This window comes from Gorilla gorilla, chromosome X, assembly GCF_029281585.2.
Source record: "Gorilla gorilla gorilla isolate KB3781 chromosome X, NHGRI_mGorGor1-v2.1_pri, whole genome shotgun sequence".
NCBI lineage: Eukaryota > Metazoa > Chordata > Mammalia > Primates > Hominidae > Gorilla > Gorilla gorilla.
In genome coordinates this window covers 114,437,378-114,451,543 of record NC_073247.2, presented here as the reverse complement: position 1 = coordinate 114,451,543, position 14,166 = coordinate 114,437,378, and the positions used below count along the sequence as shown (strand labels likewise).

The following is a 14,166-nucleotide window of genomic DNA, read 5'->3' as shown; positions in this document are numbered from 1 at the left end:
GGATTGAGGTTCATTCCTCTCTTGCATCCCCAGCCAGCTGGAGCCTTGGAGCAAAAGGCAGATGTATGTGTTCTCTTCTGCCCTCCTCCACACTCCGCCAGTTTTGAGCTGGTATCAGCCATCCCCACTGCCTGAATACTGCCAGTAAACAGACAGACAGACAGAGAGCAGAGTGAGTGCCTACTTGGTGGGAGGAAGACAGCAGTAGCATAGCCCATGGTTCCCATCCCCACCCTTACCTTTCCTGATCCAGCACCACACGTGTTCACGAATTGTCACTTCACCATTTCCCCTCTCTGGGCTCCCCTGAAGCCAACTCCATCCATATGCCGACCTCTCCCACCCACACATAGAAACACAGGGCGCTGGGCTGGGAGCCCTGGGATGTTCAAAAGGCAGGAGGCAGCCCGGGGATCCGAGGCACTACCTGTACCCGCATCTAGTCTCAGTCACCGCCTCTCAGGGATGGCATCTGCCGTCCTTGCACCCACCTCCTCCAATAGCAACAGCTGCTTCTCTTCACGAACGCCTCGGGCAGGTAGAGTCTCTGCTTCTTGAGCTCCTGGACAAAAGACAGACCGTCTAAGACCGCTAGCGGTTGGCTGAGGGATAGTTTCCTCTACCAAGAAATGCTGTAATTCCGGTCGCCTGAGAAATTAGTTTTCAGGCTGATGAAGCATGGAGAGACACCTACCCACCTTAATATTCCGCCGTTCCCCCCACCTTCCGCTCTGCGGAGCACAGTTGTCGTCTGCCTTTCCTGTACTTTCTGGGTGTAAGAAAACACTCCTCTAGGCCGGCTCAATCCAGAGCCTAGTCACATGACCCACTTCAGCCCCCTCCCCCCTCCACGTGACTGCGCAGTCAGCTAGTTCGCCACAGCCCTGGATGACAGTCAGAAGACAGCCTCCAGAGTGCTTGCTAGAAGACCCTCAAGCTCCTGGCCCAGACAGCTGGAATGAAGGCAGGGCTTTGCTCTGGAGGACCACTGGGCTGGCGAGGAACATTCGATGAGGATTGCGGAGATGAAGTGATTTGTAATATTTTGTATACGACTCGAGCAACATACTAAAACACACGCAAGATCTGTCTTGAAAAATGCTGGTAAGCAAAACAAACATTCAAACTCCAATTTGCACCACCAGGATGATCCCTGTTAAAACTTTTGATTTGTGAAGGGAGGCAAAACTGCCACTTTGCCCTACTTTCGTAAACCTTAGCAAACTAACATCACATTGGAATTTAATTTATATCATTTATAATGAACCAGAAATAGGAAGTAATGAGAAATAAGATCAGGTGGGAAAAAGCCTTTGCATCCTGAGGCAAACCAAACGTAAAAGGGTCACTGTATCTATTTTTTTTTCCTGAGAAAATAAAACTTTGCATATTTCCTGTTATCCTGGACTCTCTCCCCAAACCGACTTTATCCCTGTCTCCTGCTACTGTCTGAACATATATGTTCCAACCTTTTTAAATGTAAAAATACATGTGGGATGAACTCAGGAACTTTGGTAATTTTACAGTTTGGTCCTTTAAATAATTTTTAATTGACAAGCCAGTTCTTCTGAAATTGTAGTCTCTCTTACCTCTTCATTCCTTTGATACATTTTATATCATTGTAGAATTTTCTATTATTAAATAATATACACTTCACATGAGTTTGGTCAATTTATTCACATTTATTTTTCAAATGGGATCATACTTTCCATGTATGACACCAGTGTTCTCTATTATATGAAATATCAAAAATGTCAGGGCTTTTCCTAAAACCCTATACATCATCATGTTTAATGGCTGTATGATGTTGCCTTAACACTTACCATGGTACCATCATGATTAAATTGTCTTCCTGACTCAATCAAATCCCTATGCTTTCCTGTCTTATTCTTTTGCCCTTTAGGTAGTATGGAAGCAGCAGTTGTACTTTGAGCTGTAAAATGCAAATCCTCAGCTCTTTAAAACTTATGTCATCCTCTGTGTTGCTCAATATATTCCTCTCACTCACTCTAGGCAAACAGGATACCTCACTCCCACAGGAAAATTTTTCCTAACTCCATGCTTTTTTTTTTTTTTTTTTTTTACACCACCAATATCTTTCCCAAACTTCAGAGTCCAACCGAAGTAGCTACTTTTTCTCTGAAGTATGCCCTACATAGCAGCCCCTGGTAATTTTTGCGTTTAAAGCTGAGAAAAAACTTTTGAAAGGAACATATTATTCATATATTAATTATCTCTATGTGTGTTCATGTGTTATCATTGGGTCTGTATTTTAATTTCAAGAAGAAGGGTGATTTCTGCCAACTTTAACATAGAACTTTATTGAAACACAAACAACACTCAAATATACATATATACAGTAGAACGACAATCAGAAGGGTGGCTTATTTATGATTGCTCAGTTCACTATAAGCTCAAATACTGAATATCACAATGTGGACAAGACAAATATCAACAAATGTGTTTTCAGCTCTAATATTCAGTTGGCATCAGAAAAATGCTCCAGCTTACAGACAGAGTTGGACAAAGTTAGTGTCAGCACTAAAGATATATGTTGCAACACAGAACCAACTGTTAAAATCAAAGCATTACTCAAGGATCATAACTCAGGAACATAAGGACAATCTGAGGCCAGCAATTAACCATTACTAATTTTCTTGGTCCCCTTCAGGGTCATTTTGATTGTCTGTTTTGCCTTGCAGTTCCTTAGCAAATTTCTCAACTTTGTGGAATGCAGAAATAAGCGGCTCAATATTGAAATCATCATCAGCGAACACTGTTTCTTTTTTGATATTGTTGCCAATATTCTCAAATATTGCAAGAACAATTTGAATATTGTCATTTGTCTCTTCCCTGTTAAAAAGGCCTATAAATTCTGACACTGCTTCAGCACTGAGTAGTTCTTTTGTCATGAAAAGATTTTCAGACAAATTCAGTAGCATTTTCAAAACATGAAACCTTGTTTTGGCATTGCCTGTAGCTAATAAGGAAAGAAACCCAGACATATAATTGGCAACCAGTGTGTGATAGTCAGTAGTAGTAGTGAGATGTCTAATCATCCTTATTCCAGACAGCTGTTCCGGGGAATCCAAGCTATAAGCAAGGGTTTCCTCACACACTTTACATATGTATGTCTGAATTATGTTTAGATTCGGATAAGGTGGGGCCATGCGAATCATATTTTCCAAAAAACTTGTTCTAACTCGGGAGGACGGATAATTAAGCAAGGTTTCAATAAGTGAGACAACACCTGAATCTCGAATGAAATCTCGGGTAAATTGAGAAGCACTTCTCATACCCATTGCAATTTTAGATATTTCATGAATAAAAGGATCCCGAATTTTTTCCATTAATAAAAGGAGTTCTTCAAACTCTTCAGAACCAATTTTCAGCTCACACTGTATGCAGTTACAGGACGAACTCTCAGGCTCTGTACTCTCCTTGGACCTAAGATGCTCTCGAATTTCCTGGACTGACCTGTAGGAAGGATCATACTGAAATGGGAACTCAGGATCAGGCTGATCAGGCTGAAGCAAAGATTCCTGATCTTCCCCTTCTGGGCTAAGTACCATGTTCCTGGGTTTGCCCCCAAACATTTCACAGAATAAAGATGCTGCCTCTTTCGGAAATCTAAAGGGGCTTATAGATGGGAAGCCGACCCTACCCCATGGACCAGGCTTGAACTGAACAGTGACCTCCTCCCAACTCTGAGGCCTGCGTGAAGGATCAGGCTCCTGTTCAACTGAACACGTGGACCTGCAAATGGCCCTGAACACGGGGCTAGGATTTGATTCAAAATGGGCCTCATCTCCTGCCCAGAACCAGGACCCCACTATGGCCTCATCTTCATCAGCTAATGTCCTGGACCCACAGTTGCTTCCATTGTCAGTCCTGTTATCTACCTCATCTTCAGCCTCAAACCAAGACCCAACAATGGCCCCTTCCTCATTTTCTGGCTTGGACTCACAGGTGGCCACAGTTCCAGTTTCCTTAATGGCTTTGTCTCTAGACCAGAACCAGGACTCAACAATCATCTCTTCATCATCCTCTGGCTTGGATACACAGCATGGTCCTGCTTCTTCACTGACTTCTTTTCCATCCCAGAACCAGGACCCAAAAATGGTTTCCTCTTCAGTCTCTGACTCCATCTCCTCTACTGCCTGAGATCCAGCCTGTATACTGGCTTCTTCTTCAGGCCAGAACCAGGACCCAACAGTGATTTCTTCCTCCTCAGTCCCAGGCTTTGACTCAAAGCCGACTCCTGCCACTGCCTCCAGACTGGCCTCTTCTTCCCAGAACAAGGACCCAATAATGACTTCTTCCTCTTCAGCTTTAGGACTGGATTTGCTGCAAGACCTAGCCTCTCTTCTAATGGTCTCTTCTCTGGCCCCAAACCAGGACCCAACAATACCTTCTTTCTCAGCTGCTAGCCTGTCTTCTTCTCTAGTCTCAGCAGCTGGCTCTAGTCTGTCCTCTTCTCCAGCCCAGAACCAAGAACCAATAATGTCCCCCTCCTCAGCTTCTGGCCTGGACTCTTCTCTGTCAGTAGCCTCTGAAATGGCTTCATCTTCTTTCCAGAACCAGGAATTGATTATGGTCTCCTCTTCAGTCAGTAACTTGGCCTCTTCTCCAGTCCCATCTATATTACTCTCTTCTGTAGCCCATAACCAGGACCCTATAATGGCCTCTGGCTTTGTGTATTTTCTGGACCAGAACCACGAATTGACAATGTCCTCTTCCTCCTCTGGCCTAGACTTCCAACTTCCTCCACCGGCAGGATACATACAGGGTTCTTTTTCTGCCCAGAAGCAAGACTTATTATTGGTCTCCTCAGCCCCTGCCATAAATCTGCATCTGACACCAGTCCCATGCTTCATACTGACCTCTTCTTTGGCTCCAAAACATGGTATCATGGCCTCTTCCTTGTCCTCCAGGCTAGACTTGCTGTTGACATCACCCTCCACACAAGCTTCTACTCTGGTCCAAAACCAGGACCCAATAATGGGCTCCTCCTCCTCAGCCCCTTGCATGGTGTCACAGCTAGTTTCAGCCCTACAATCCATATAGGTCTGGTTTTCAGCCCAAAACCAGGACCCGAATATTGTCTCTTCTTCAGCTCCTGGCCTGGCCTCTTCTCCGATTCCAGCCTCTATATCAACTTGTTCTCCAGACCAAAACCAGGGACCAATGACCTCTTCTTCCTCAGACCTTGTCCTGGACTCACAGCTGACCCCAACACCAGATTCCACACTGGCCGCATCAATGACCCAGAACCACGACCCAAAAATGGTCTCTTCCTCAGCCTCTTGGTTGACCTCTTCACCAGCCCAGAACCAGGAACCAATAATGACCTGTTCATCATCAGCTGCTAGTATAGATTCAGAGGTGGCCTCAGCCCCAGTTTTCATACTGGTCTTTTCCCTAGCCCCAAATAAGGAATCACCAATAGGCTCCCCATCAGTCCTTGGTCTGGATTTATTGCTAGCCCCAGTCCCCATACTGGCCTCTTCTTCAGTCCAGAACCAACTCCCAATTATGGACTCATCCTCCACTTGTAGACTGGACTCTATGCTGGCTTCATCTGCCATGCTGGACTCGTCTGTAGCCCAGAACCAGGTCCCAATGAGGGCTTCCTCCTCTGACCTGGCTTCTTGCTTGGCCCTGGCTCGGGCCTTGGTTTTGGCCTCTTCCTTTGCCATTGCTCTGTCCCTGGCCTCTTTCTTGATCATGGGCCTTGAAAAGGTATTAGCATTTTCTTCAGGCCAACAGGACTCTTTTTTAATTACATCTGTAGACCCAGGCATGAAATCAATGCAAGCTTCTCGCTTGGCCCTGTGCCTGGCCCTGTTATTGGCCTCCTTCCCAGCTCTCATTTTGGACCTGAATTTGGCCTCCTTTCCAGCCCCAAACCAGGACTCCAAATGGTCTTCATGCTCAGATCCAGAACTTGATTCAACATACACTTCTTTCTTAGACCTAAACCTGGACCTGCTATTGGGATCTTCCCTGGGCCCAGACCAGGTATTGGTTTTATCTCTGGCCCAGAACCAGGGTGTCTTAACAGACTCATCCTCAGAACCAGAACTAGATGCAATATAGAGCTCCTGGTTAGTTTGGGACCTAGACATGGTATTAGCCTCTTGATTGGCCATGTGCATGGATCTGTTACTGTCTTTTACCCTATTCCCAGGATGAAATTTTGCAGTGACCTCATCTCCACTCCAGAACAAGGAACTCACAGATTTGTCTACCCATTTGAAATCAGAATTAGGAGAGGCTTCTTGTTTGGATGTAGGCCTAGGACAGCACCAGGACCCCATATTGGTCTCCTCCTTTGACCTAAAAGAAGGCTGGAATCCTGCTTGGTAATGGGCCTTCCTTCTAGGAAAGCTCTCAGTGTCTGTATTAACCAGTTCTCTATCCTCAGACAGGTACTTTGTTTTAGCAACCAACACAGAATCAGTACTGACAAGTGGAGAGGCTATGATATTGGTCTGGGAGTTTCTCTCTGTCTTAGACAATCTTTCAGCACCAAACCTGGGCTGAGCCCACATCTGGGCTTCTTCCTTAAATCGTGAAACAGGTATTGCCTTGGCCTTACTCTTAGGGCGTGCCCCACCCACTGCACTTGTCTCAACTTTGGTGCTTGCTCCAGGCATAACCTTGGACTTATTCTTGGGCCTTGCCCCAGGCATTATCTGGGCCTGGGTCCTAACCTTGGGTCTGACCACCAGAGGGACATCATTCTCTATCTCAGCCCCACCTACAACCTCTTCCCCAGGCTTCTTTTCAGGCTTGACCTGGGCACCAGACTCAATCTCTGCCCCAGTCATGGTACACGTTACAAAGAAAGTCCAGTAATATACTCCTCCCCCAGTCTAAACCTCAACCACAGATCTGTCACAGGTTTGTTTCTTCACACTCTGATCTTTAGGTGATTGAGGATATAAGCTTGGAAACAAGAGTTAGAGTCAATATCCAGTCCAGTAGTCACTCAGCCTCCTTCCCAAACACAGTCTCAGTCAGTAATTCAATAATACAGATAGAGTGTAGAACAGGCACAACTAAGCTTGAGGAAGACAGAGATTTCCTGGATGGGTGCAGACCCGTTGAGGGTGGTTGTCAGCAGCAACTCCACCACCAGCAGAGCAGCCACTGGAGGTGGATCTAGGGAGAGAGAATGAAATGGGGCTTTGAGTCTCTTCTAATTATGTCATCCCATGCAGAGACATACGCAGTGAGACTGATGTTGAATGCTAGGTGGGACAGCTGGGCTTTGAGAAAGTCTCTCTGGACCGGCTGCCTCCTACAAAACAGGTCCAACAATGGTGGGAAAGTGTGTTGGCAATGGGAGGGGCCAAGAAGTCCCCAGATTGGACCCTAATCACTCCCGGACCCATGCTGGTCTCCACTACCCCGCCCAAAAGTATACCCGCTCTCATACCAACCTTCACTGATGTGGTGCAGTTTCCTTCTCCTTTTCTTGTTCAAGTAGTGTCAAGCCCCACAGCTGACAGAAGGGGGTCCTACAGACAAGTAAACATACAGGAGAGAATGGAGAATGGTAGATAGGCAAGCACTCTGGCTCCTGTAACAAATATCTGTCTTCCCATTCAAGGGTTCAATGTATCTATGGTTTCCTGTGTCCTGGTCCCTGCTCTCAGGTCTTTCTAGGTCACAACCCAACCTACACCTATCTCATATCCCCTGCAAGAAATAAAAAGGATGCTGGCACTGTGCAAATCCAGCAGAGTAGAAGTGGGTCTGCACCCACTGGTCTCAAAGCCACCTGCCATGCTCTCTTTCTCCAACTGTCCCCTGAATTGCCCCCTCCCCCTTCTCACCAACCTCCAGAGGTGTGAGCCAGTCTCCTCCTCCTTGCCTTTCTTGCAGAACTGGCCAGCCTTAAAGCAGGCCTATGGACAAACAGATGAAAAAGTAAGACAGGAAATGAGGGGTGGCAGTAAAGCCCTTGGTAGAGAGACCAACGCTAAGGATAAGAATCCCCATATTATTGATATCTGTCTTTCAACATTCAGGGTTTTGCTGGTGGAATATTCTCGTTTTGTTTAGGCCCTGCTTCAAGGTTCTAGAGATAACAACTCCTTCTCTTGACGTCATACTCTTCTCATTACTCCCTTCTCCAATTCTGAGGATTCACCACTAGGTGCGCCACATTCCCTTGCTCTGCGCAGCATAAAATGGGGGAAGGGCGCCACATATTCTAGAAAACAGGTCGTGAATTGGTACTTGTCAGTATGTCTCCCTCATCACCCCTACTTCCAAAGCTCACCCTTTCAAGCCCCCAGTTTAGGACGGTGGGGGAGGCAGGTGGGGATGGAAGGTGGGGGAAGCGCCTGGAACACCATTAGAGAGGGGAAGATTAAGAGGTGCTCCTGGATGCCTGACCTGCTCTGGTCGCAGTCCCCCACCCCGATTCGGTTCTCCAGTGTTTGGCACCCACCCCACATCCCCACACACCTCCAGAAATCCAGGCAATATTCGTGCTCCTCCTTTATTTCAAGCCTCTCCTCTACAGATGCTCACTGTGTCCTGTCAGAATACGCCAGACCTACCGCGCAGACAGACTTTGACATCAACCTGGAGTCTGTGGGAAGGGACAGCACCCAGGACACGGGGCCCCACAGGCCCCTTTCCGGAATCAGGTCCCGGAGCAGCGAACGCGACCCACCTCCCGCGGGCTAGGCACAGAGCTGGGACGCTGGCCCACGAGGGACCCCCCAGGCGCCCCCCAACTGCCTCCCGGGCGCCCCCCAAAACGGCTCCCGTTTGGCCATTTCTCCCGCAGGAGCCTCCCCCACAGCCGTCTCTCGGTACTGAAACCGTCGAGGGCGGCGCGCGGGCGCCTGCAAAGCTGGCTGGGAAGCGGTCAGCGCGGTTCTCCTCCAGACGATCTGACGGTGCCTCTGGAGCCAGCCCCTCAGCCCTTGGTCCGGCCTGGCCCGCACCAGTCACCGCCTCCCCATAGCCAGGGATCTCGGGCACTGCGCACCTCTCTCTAGCGCCCGGCTCCGAACGGATTGTCTCCTCGTTGCCAGGCTGTCAGGGTCCGGGGGGCAGGTTGCCAGCCGGTCCACGCTGGCGGACCACTCCCACACCACGGCCCCCCACCTCACGCACCCCTACTTGCCTTCAGAGGCCCAGAGCCCAGGTCATCGGCCTCCCCCTCCTCTCTTCAGCTCTCCTCTGGCTGCTCTTCAGTTGGATTCCCACCGCTTTCCCAGCGATCCGAATGGCAAAGACGAGTCCCGCCCCCCACGCCTCTGCACCAAACTGGGCAGGGGCTGCGCAGGATGCTGCAAGAACCGCTCTCTCCGCGAGGGTGTCGGGAAGGGGGGCGGAGGGATACGGCGCGAAAGTGCAGGACGCCCCCCTCACAGAACCACCATAGTTCCGAACCAGAGGTGGGCGGGGCCAGGACGAGCCCCAGCCTGGGCCTGCGGGTTGGCACCAGGCTGCCTCAGGAGGACCCCGCGGACCCTAACGTGGCGACAACCACCACATTTCTGGCGTTGCTATAATATATGGCACCGGCGGGCGGCTGCGGGGCCGGGCGGAGGACAGGATCGCGAGGTCGCGAAGAGCCGCGCTGGAGGGAGCGCGGATGGATACCAAACCGCCCCTTGGTGTGTCTGCACCCCCGCCCCAACCGCCCCCCTATAAGGACTGCTGGGTGTTTGCCCTCTTCCTCTCCCTAGTCTGCTCACCCTCCTTCCTGGATGTTAATGGGAGAGGGGGTGTCAGCACTGCAGTGTGGGAGGGGAGAGGCGATTTCAGTCCAGACAGGCCCGGGGTTCTAGGGTGGTCGTCCTGTGCGTTTCTTTCCCAGCTTCGTGGAGCCACGCAGGGGAGGAAGGTACACCTGCTCTTAAGTGAACTCTGGGGCAGGGGGCTCCCATCAAGTACTCACCACTGCCCCTCTTCTAAAAGAAGGTAGACCTAGACCTCTAACCCTAGGAAACCAACCACTGGTCTGCACCAGACTCATTTCTTTCTGCCACACTGCTGTTTCTCATTTCAAATGGTGGCTCACGTTGGCATTGCACCGTCCCCACAGTTGCCCCCAAAAGAGGATCTTTCCCTGTCAGGACCCGCAGGAGGTCATAACAGTCCTCTCTCTTTGATGCCGCCAGGTAGGGATGGTCCTGGCTTCTCTTCGGTTCCCTGTCAAGTCTTCTCTTGCCGTGATATTTGGCAGTGTGGAAATGTGGCTGGATTCAAACCAGCTTGGATCTCAGCCACCTGCCACAACTACCTATTGTTTCAGCAGTCATTCTCAGGAGAGGATCCCACCGTGCACGCCCCTCCCCGAGACAAAGCAACCTGGCTCATTTGAATCCTCTTCTTTCACCCCCACATCCGTCCTCTACTCTTGAGCCCCTCCTTTCCCTGCTTCCTGCATGGGACAGACAGAGCAATGTGGTTAAACACCAAGTTGATGTTGTTACTGTTGTCCATTTGAAAACTCATTTAGACGCTACCCTCATTGTGTTTGGCAGGTAACGGTCCCCTAAAGATGTCCATGTCCTGTTCTCCAGAACATGTACCATTTTATATTACCTGACAAAGGATCATTAAGATTGCTATTCAGCTGAGTTTAATTTAAGATTATTCTGGGTTATCTTGGCCAATGTAATTGCAAGGGTACTTTAATGTGGAAGGCAGGGACTCCATGTCAGATTGAAGCAGCATGAGAAAGTCTGCACTGGTCATCGTTGGCTTTGAAGATGGAAGGAAGCCAAGATCCAAGAAATACAGGCTGTCTCCAGAACCTGGAAAAGACAAAGAAACAGATTCTTCCCTAGAAATGCCAGAGGGATAGCTCCTCTGGCAACATCTTGATTTTAGTGTGGTGAAGCCCTTTGAAGATTTCCAACCTTCCAGGACTGTAAGATAATAATAAATTGGTATTATTTTAAGCCATTCCATGTATGGTAACTGGTTACAGGGTAGCAGCACCAGACCTATCTGGTTTAACTTTTATATAACAAAGTTGTGCATTGTCTTTCAGTTGCCGGGGACCCTCAGATCATGTTACCTGAGCATCCTCAGATGAACCAAGCATGCAATCAGAGGGAGAATGTAAGTGTTTGGAATTAGGACCAGGGCTGAATTAAGAAGTGGACACTGGATGGCAGGATCCAGTCAGATCATGCCTCTCAGCATCACCTCATTGTAAGATCCAAAGCCATCAGGATATACCCTTAATACCCAATGCTTATGAAAACCTGACCCAGCCCCCATCTCAGGGAGACATTATTTTGGGAAGTATCCCTGGTGTTCTCATTAGTTCGTTACAAGTAATAAATCCCCTTACTAAATCCTTGCTGTGATCATGGGGTTGATGTCAAACGACTGAACCCACCCACTGTGTTGGTTGGTAACAATAGCAGGAGTAGGAACAGAATACACTCACCATCCTGATGAATTCTATTCCCATTGCCTTTCTTTACCTGTGCTTCAGTCTCTAAGAAATATTTTAGGGCTCATCTCACCAATACAGCCACCAATCCCGTTTACTGTTTTATAATTATGTCCAAAATCACACTTGCACAAGCTTCTGTGGTAATTCTGCAGGTGCTAGGATCTTTATTCCAAGATATTTACTGACAGAGGAATGGTTCTACCAAAAGCTGACAAATTTTACTGTGTGAGACTTTAAAATGTGTGTTGGACAATTTGTTGTCAGTACTCTTAGAAAACATGGTCTTGTATTGGTTAGTATGTATTGAAGTGATAAAGGCCCTACTTTAAGCTTTTCATATGTTAGCTTTGTATGGGTATGTATCAAATAGATTATTATTTTTAAAACCTTTGAGCAAATAAAAGATTGAAATAAGATACTCTGACTGCTAAGCACTATTTATTTCCTCCTATAATTGATTCTAGTTCAATAAATTGCAACAGTCATCTTTCTACTCCTCAGTGCCTACACTAGCACCTGTGTAACCCTGACTTACCACTGAAATCTAAATGTCAGAGCCAAATAATCTATAAGCATTAAGTCCATAATACAGATGCAACTGTGCTCACTCATCATACTCACTGTTTTCTTCCAAATCCCACCCACCACCCCCAAGCATGCTCATGAACTTGCACACCAGCCTATCACTTGCCTGTTCTCCTCCTGTCTGTCTCAATCACCATGGTCATGCACTTGTTTTTGCCTATTTAGTTTTACTTGCCTCTATACTGTCCTTTATGGGCCTCAAGCAAAGCTTCCTTCTGAGACTTCTCTTTTGGTCGAGGATGAGCCAAACCCTGTGTTTTCTTATAATGTATCCCCTTCTTCTATCTCAAAGTTTCAAAGGTTGTACATAGAAATTAAAGTCCCCTGTAGTCAGGAATAACTAGGCTGAGGTTGGTCTGGTGAACTATATGGTGAAATTGGCCCAACAGATGTCTATTTTCAGTGTAGCCTGAAAATGCTATGGGAAAGATCTCAGCCTGTCTCTACTTCTTGAGACAGGGTACATTTGCAGAACTGGTGGGGAGGCCTGGCCCAAGAATATTTTCAGGTCATATTTGGGGTGGGGTCTACTTCAAGAGAATTAATCTTGAAGAAAAACCAAGTCACGCACAAGGACCCTAGCCCATGAACAATGCCTTGCCATTAGGGAAATATAGATATTCTAATAGCAACACTGAAATTATTATAGAACTCCTATTTGTGCCTATTCCAACACAAACCCTCAACTGTATATCTGTCATAGCAAAGGCAGGTTTATACATATCCAGGAAATAACTGTCTTTAAGTAAACTCTGTAATGCTCCAGTGTAAGGATCCCATTAATAAAGCATAACCTAAAGAGAGGAAAATATCCTCCTTTCTAACATGGATTTAAACTTTTGACTACTACTCAGATCTGACATCATGAAAACCCTGTGGATAGGTGGAGTTAGGAAAATTAGAGAGAACAGTTAGAGGACGTTAAGTGCCTGGCAATACAGCTTAGAATGGCAGCAACAACTGGAAGAATCACAGGAAAACCCCAAAAATTCAGGACATAGGAAATACCCCTTGAGGATTTTTAGAACTATAGGAGCTGGCAAGGAGAGCTAATTAGCTTTACAGGGAGAAGAAAACCTGAATTTCCACAATGTCAATAAATATTAGAAATTAATGGAATGTCAAATTGCTTTCTATAATAGAAAAAATAATGAGAAATCTACACTACCTTTTGTTGTTGTTTCTCATTAACTAACCATCACTTCCTGCCTCATCATGATAGGGCCTCACCACAGCCTGCATCCAGCCAGCAAATGAGAAAAAGGAGAATAGAAGTAGTTGATTTCCTTCTTAAAATCCATGGTGAGGAAATGCTCACATCATTTCCACTCACATTCCATTGATGGGACTTGATATGGTTTGACTGTGTCCCCACCCAAGTCTCAACTCGAATTGTAACTCCCAGAATTCCCACATGTTGTGAGAGGGACCCAGGGGGAGGTAATTGAATCATGGGGGCCAGTCTTTCCAGTGCTATTCTCATGATAGTGAATAAGTCTCACAAAATCTGATGGGTTTATCAGGGGTTTCTATTTTTGCTTCTTCCTTATTTTTATATTGTCACTGCCATGTAAGAAGTGCCTTTTACCTCCTGCCATGATTCTGAGGCCTCCCCAGCCATGTGGAACTGTAAGTCCAATTAAACCTCTTTTTCTTCCCAGTCTCGGGTATGTCTTTATCAGCAGCGTGAAAACAAACTAATACAGTAAATTGGAACCAGTAGAGTGGGGTGTTGCTCAAAAGACACCCCAAAATATGGAAGCGACTTTGAAACTGGGTAACAGGCAGAGGTTGGAACAGGGCTCAGAAGAAGACAGGAAAATGTGGGAAAGTTTGGAACTTCCTAGACACTTGTTGAATGGCTTTGCCCAAAATGTTGATAGTGATATGGAAAATAAAATTCAGGCTGAGGTGGTCTCAGATGGAGATGAGGGACTTGTTGGGAACTGGAGCAAAGGTGACTCTTGTTATGTTTTGGCAAAGAGACTGGCAGCATTTTGCCCCTGCCCTAGAGATTTGTAGAACTTTGAACTTCAGAGAGATGATTTAAGGTATCTGGCAGAAGAAATTTCTAAGCAGCAAAGCATTCAAGAGGTAACTTGGATGCTGTTAAAGGCATTCAGTTTTATAAGAGA

At 47.0% G+C, this 14,166-nt stretch overlaps 2 protein-coding genes across 9 annotated transcripts in view; both read right to left on the bottom strand.

Annotated features, from left to right (window-relative positions):
- Positions 1-14,166, bottom strand: part of GPRASP2 (G protein-coupled receptor associated sorting protein 2) — a 117,000-nt gene that overhangs the window by 56,103 nt on the left and 46,731 nt on the right. The window contains exons 1-2 of one of the 2 annotated variants that reach the window (XM_055376670.2): positions 699-841; positions 492-562 (exon numbers count right to left, since the gene is read on the bottom strand). The exons of the other annotated variant lie outside the window; for it this stretch is intronic. The gene's annotated coding sequence lies outside the window, so the exon portion shown is untranslated. Of the gene's footprint in view, positions 1-491; positions 563-698; positions 842-14,166 lie in introns of those variants that run through there. 2 annotated transcript variants of the gene reach the window in all.
- GPRASP1 (G protein-coupled receptor associated sorting protein 1) overlaps positions 2,295-14,166 on the bottom strand; it is a 58,610-nt gene continuing 46,738 nt past the window's right edge. Inside the window, exons 2-6 of one of the 7 annotated variants that reach the window (XM_004064547.5) lie at positions 9,152-10,793; positions 8,482-8,572; positions 7,849-7,916; positions 7,449-7,526; positions 2,295-7,167 (exon numbers count right to left, since the gene is read on the bottom strand). In XM_004064547.5, coding sequence (XP_004064595.1) covers positions 2,649-6,833 — 4,185 coding nt within the window. In that variant the 5' untranslated portion in view covers positions 6,834-7,167; positions 7,449-7,526; positions 7,849-7,916; positions 8,482-8,572; positions 9,152-10,793 and the 3' untranslated portion in view covers positions 2,295-2,648. Of the gene's footprint in view, positions 7,168-7,448; positions 7,527-7,848; positions 7,917-8,481; positions 10,794-14,166 lie in introns of all 7 variants that reach the window. The other 6 variants (XM_055376665.2, XM_004064549.5, XM_063703201.1 and 3 more) reach the window with 6 other exon arrangements.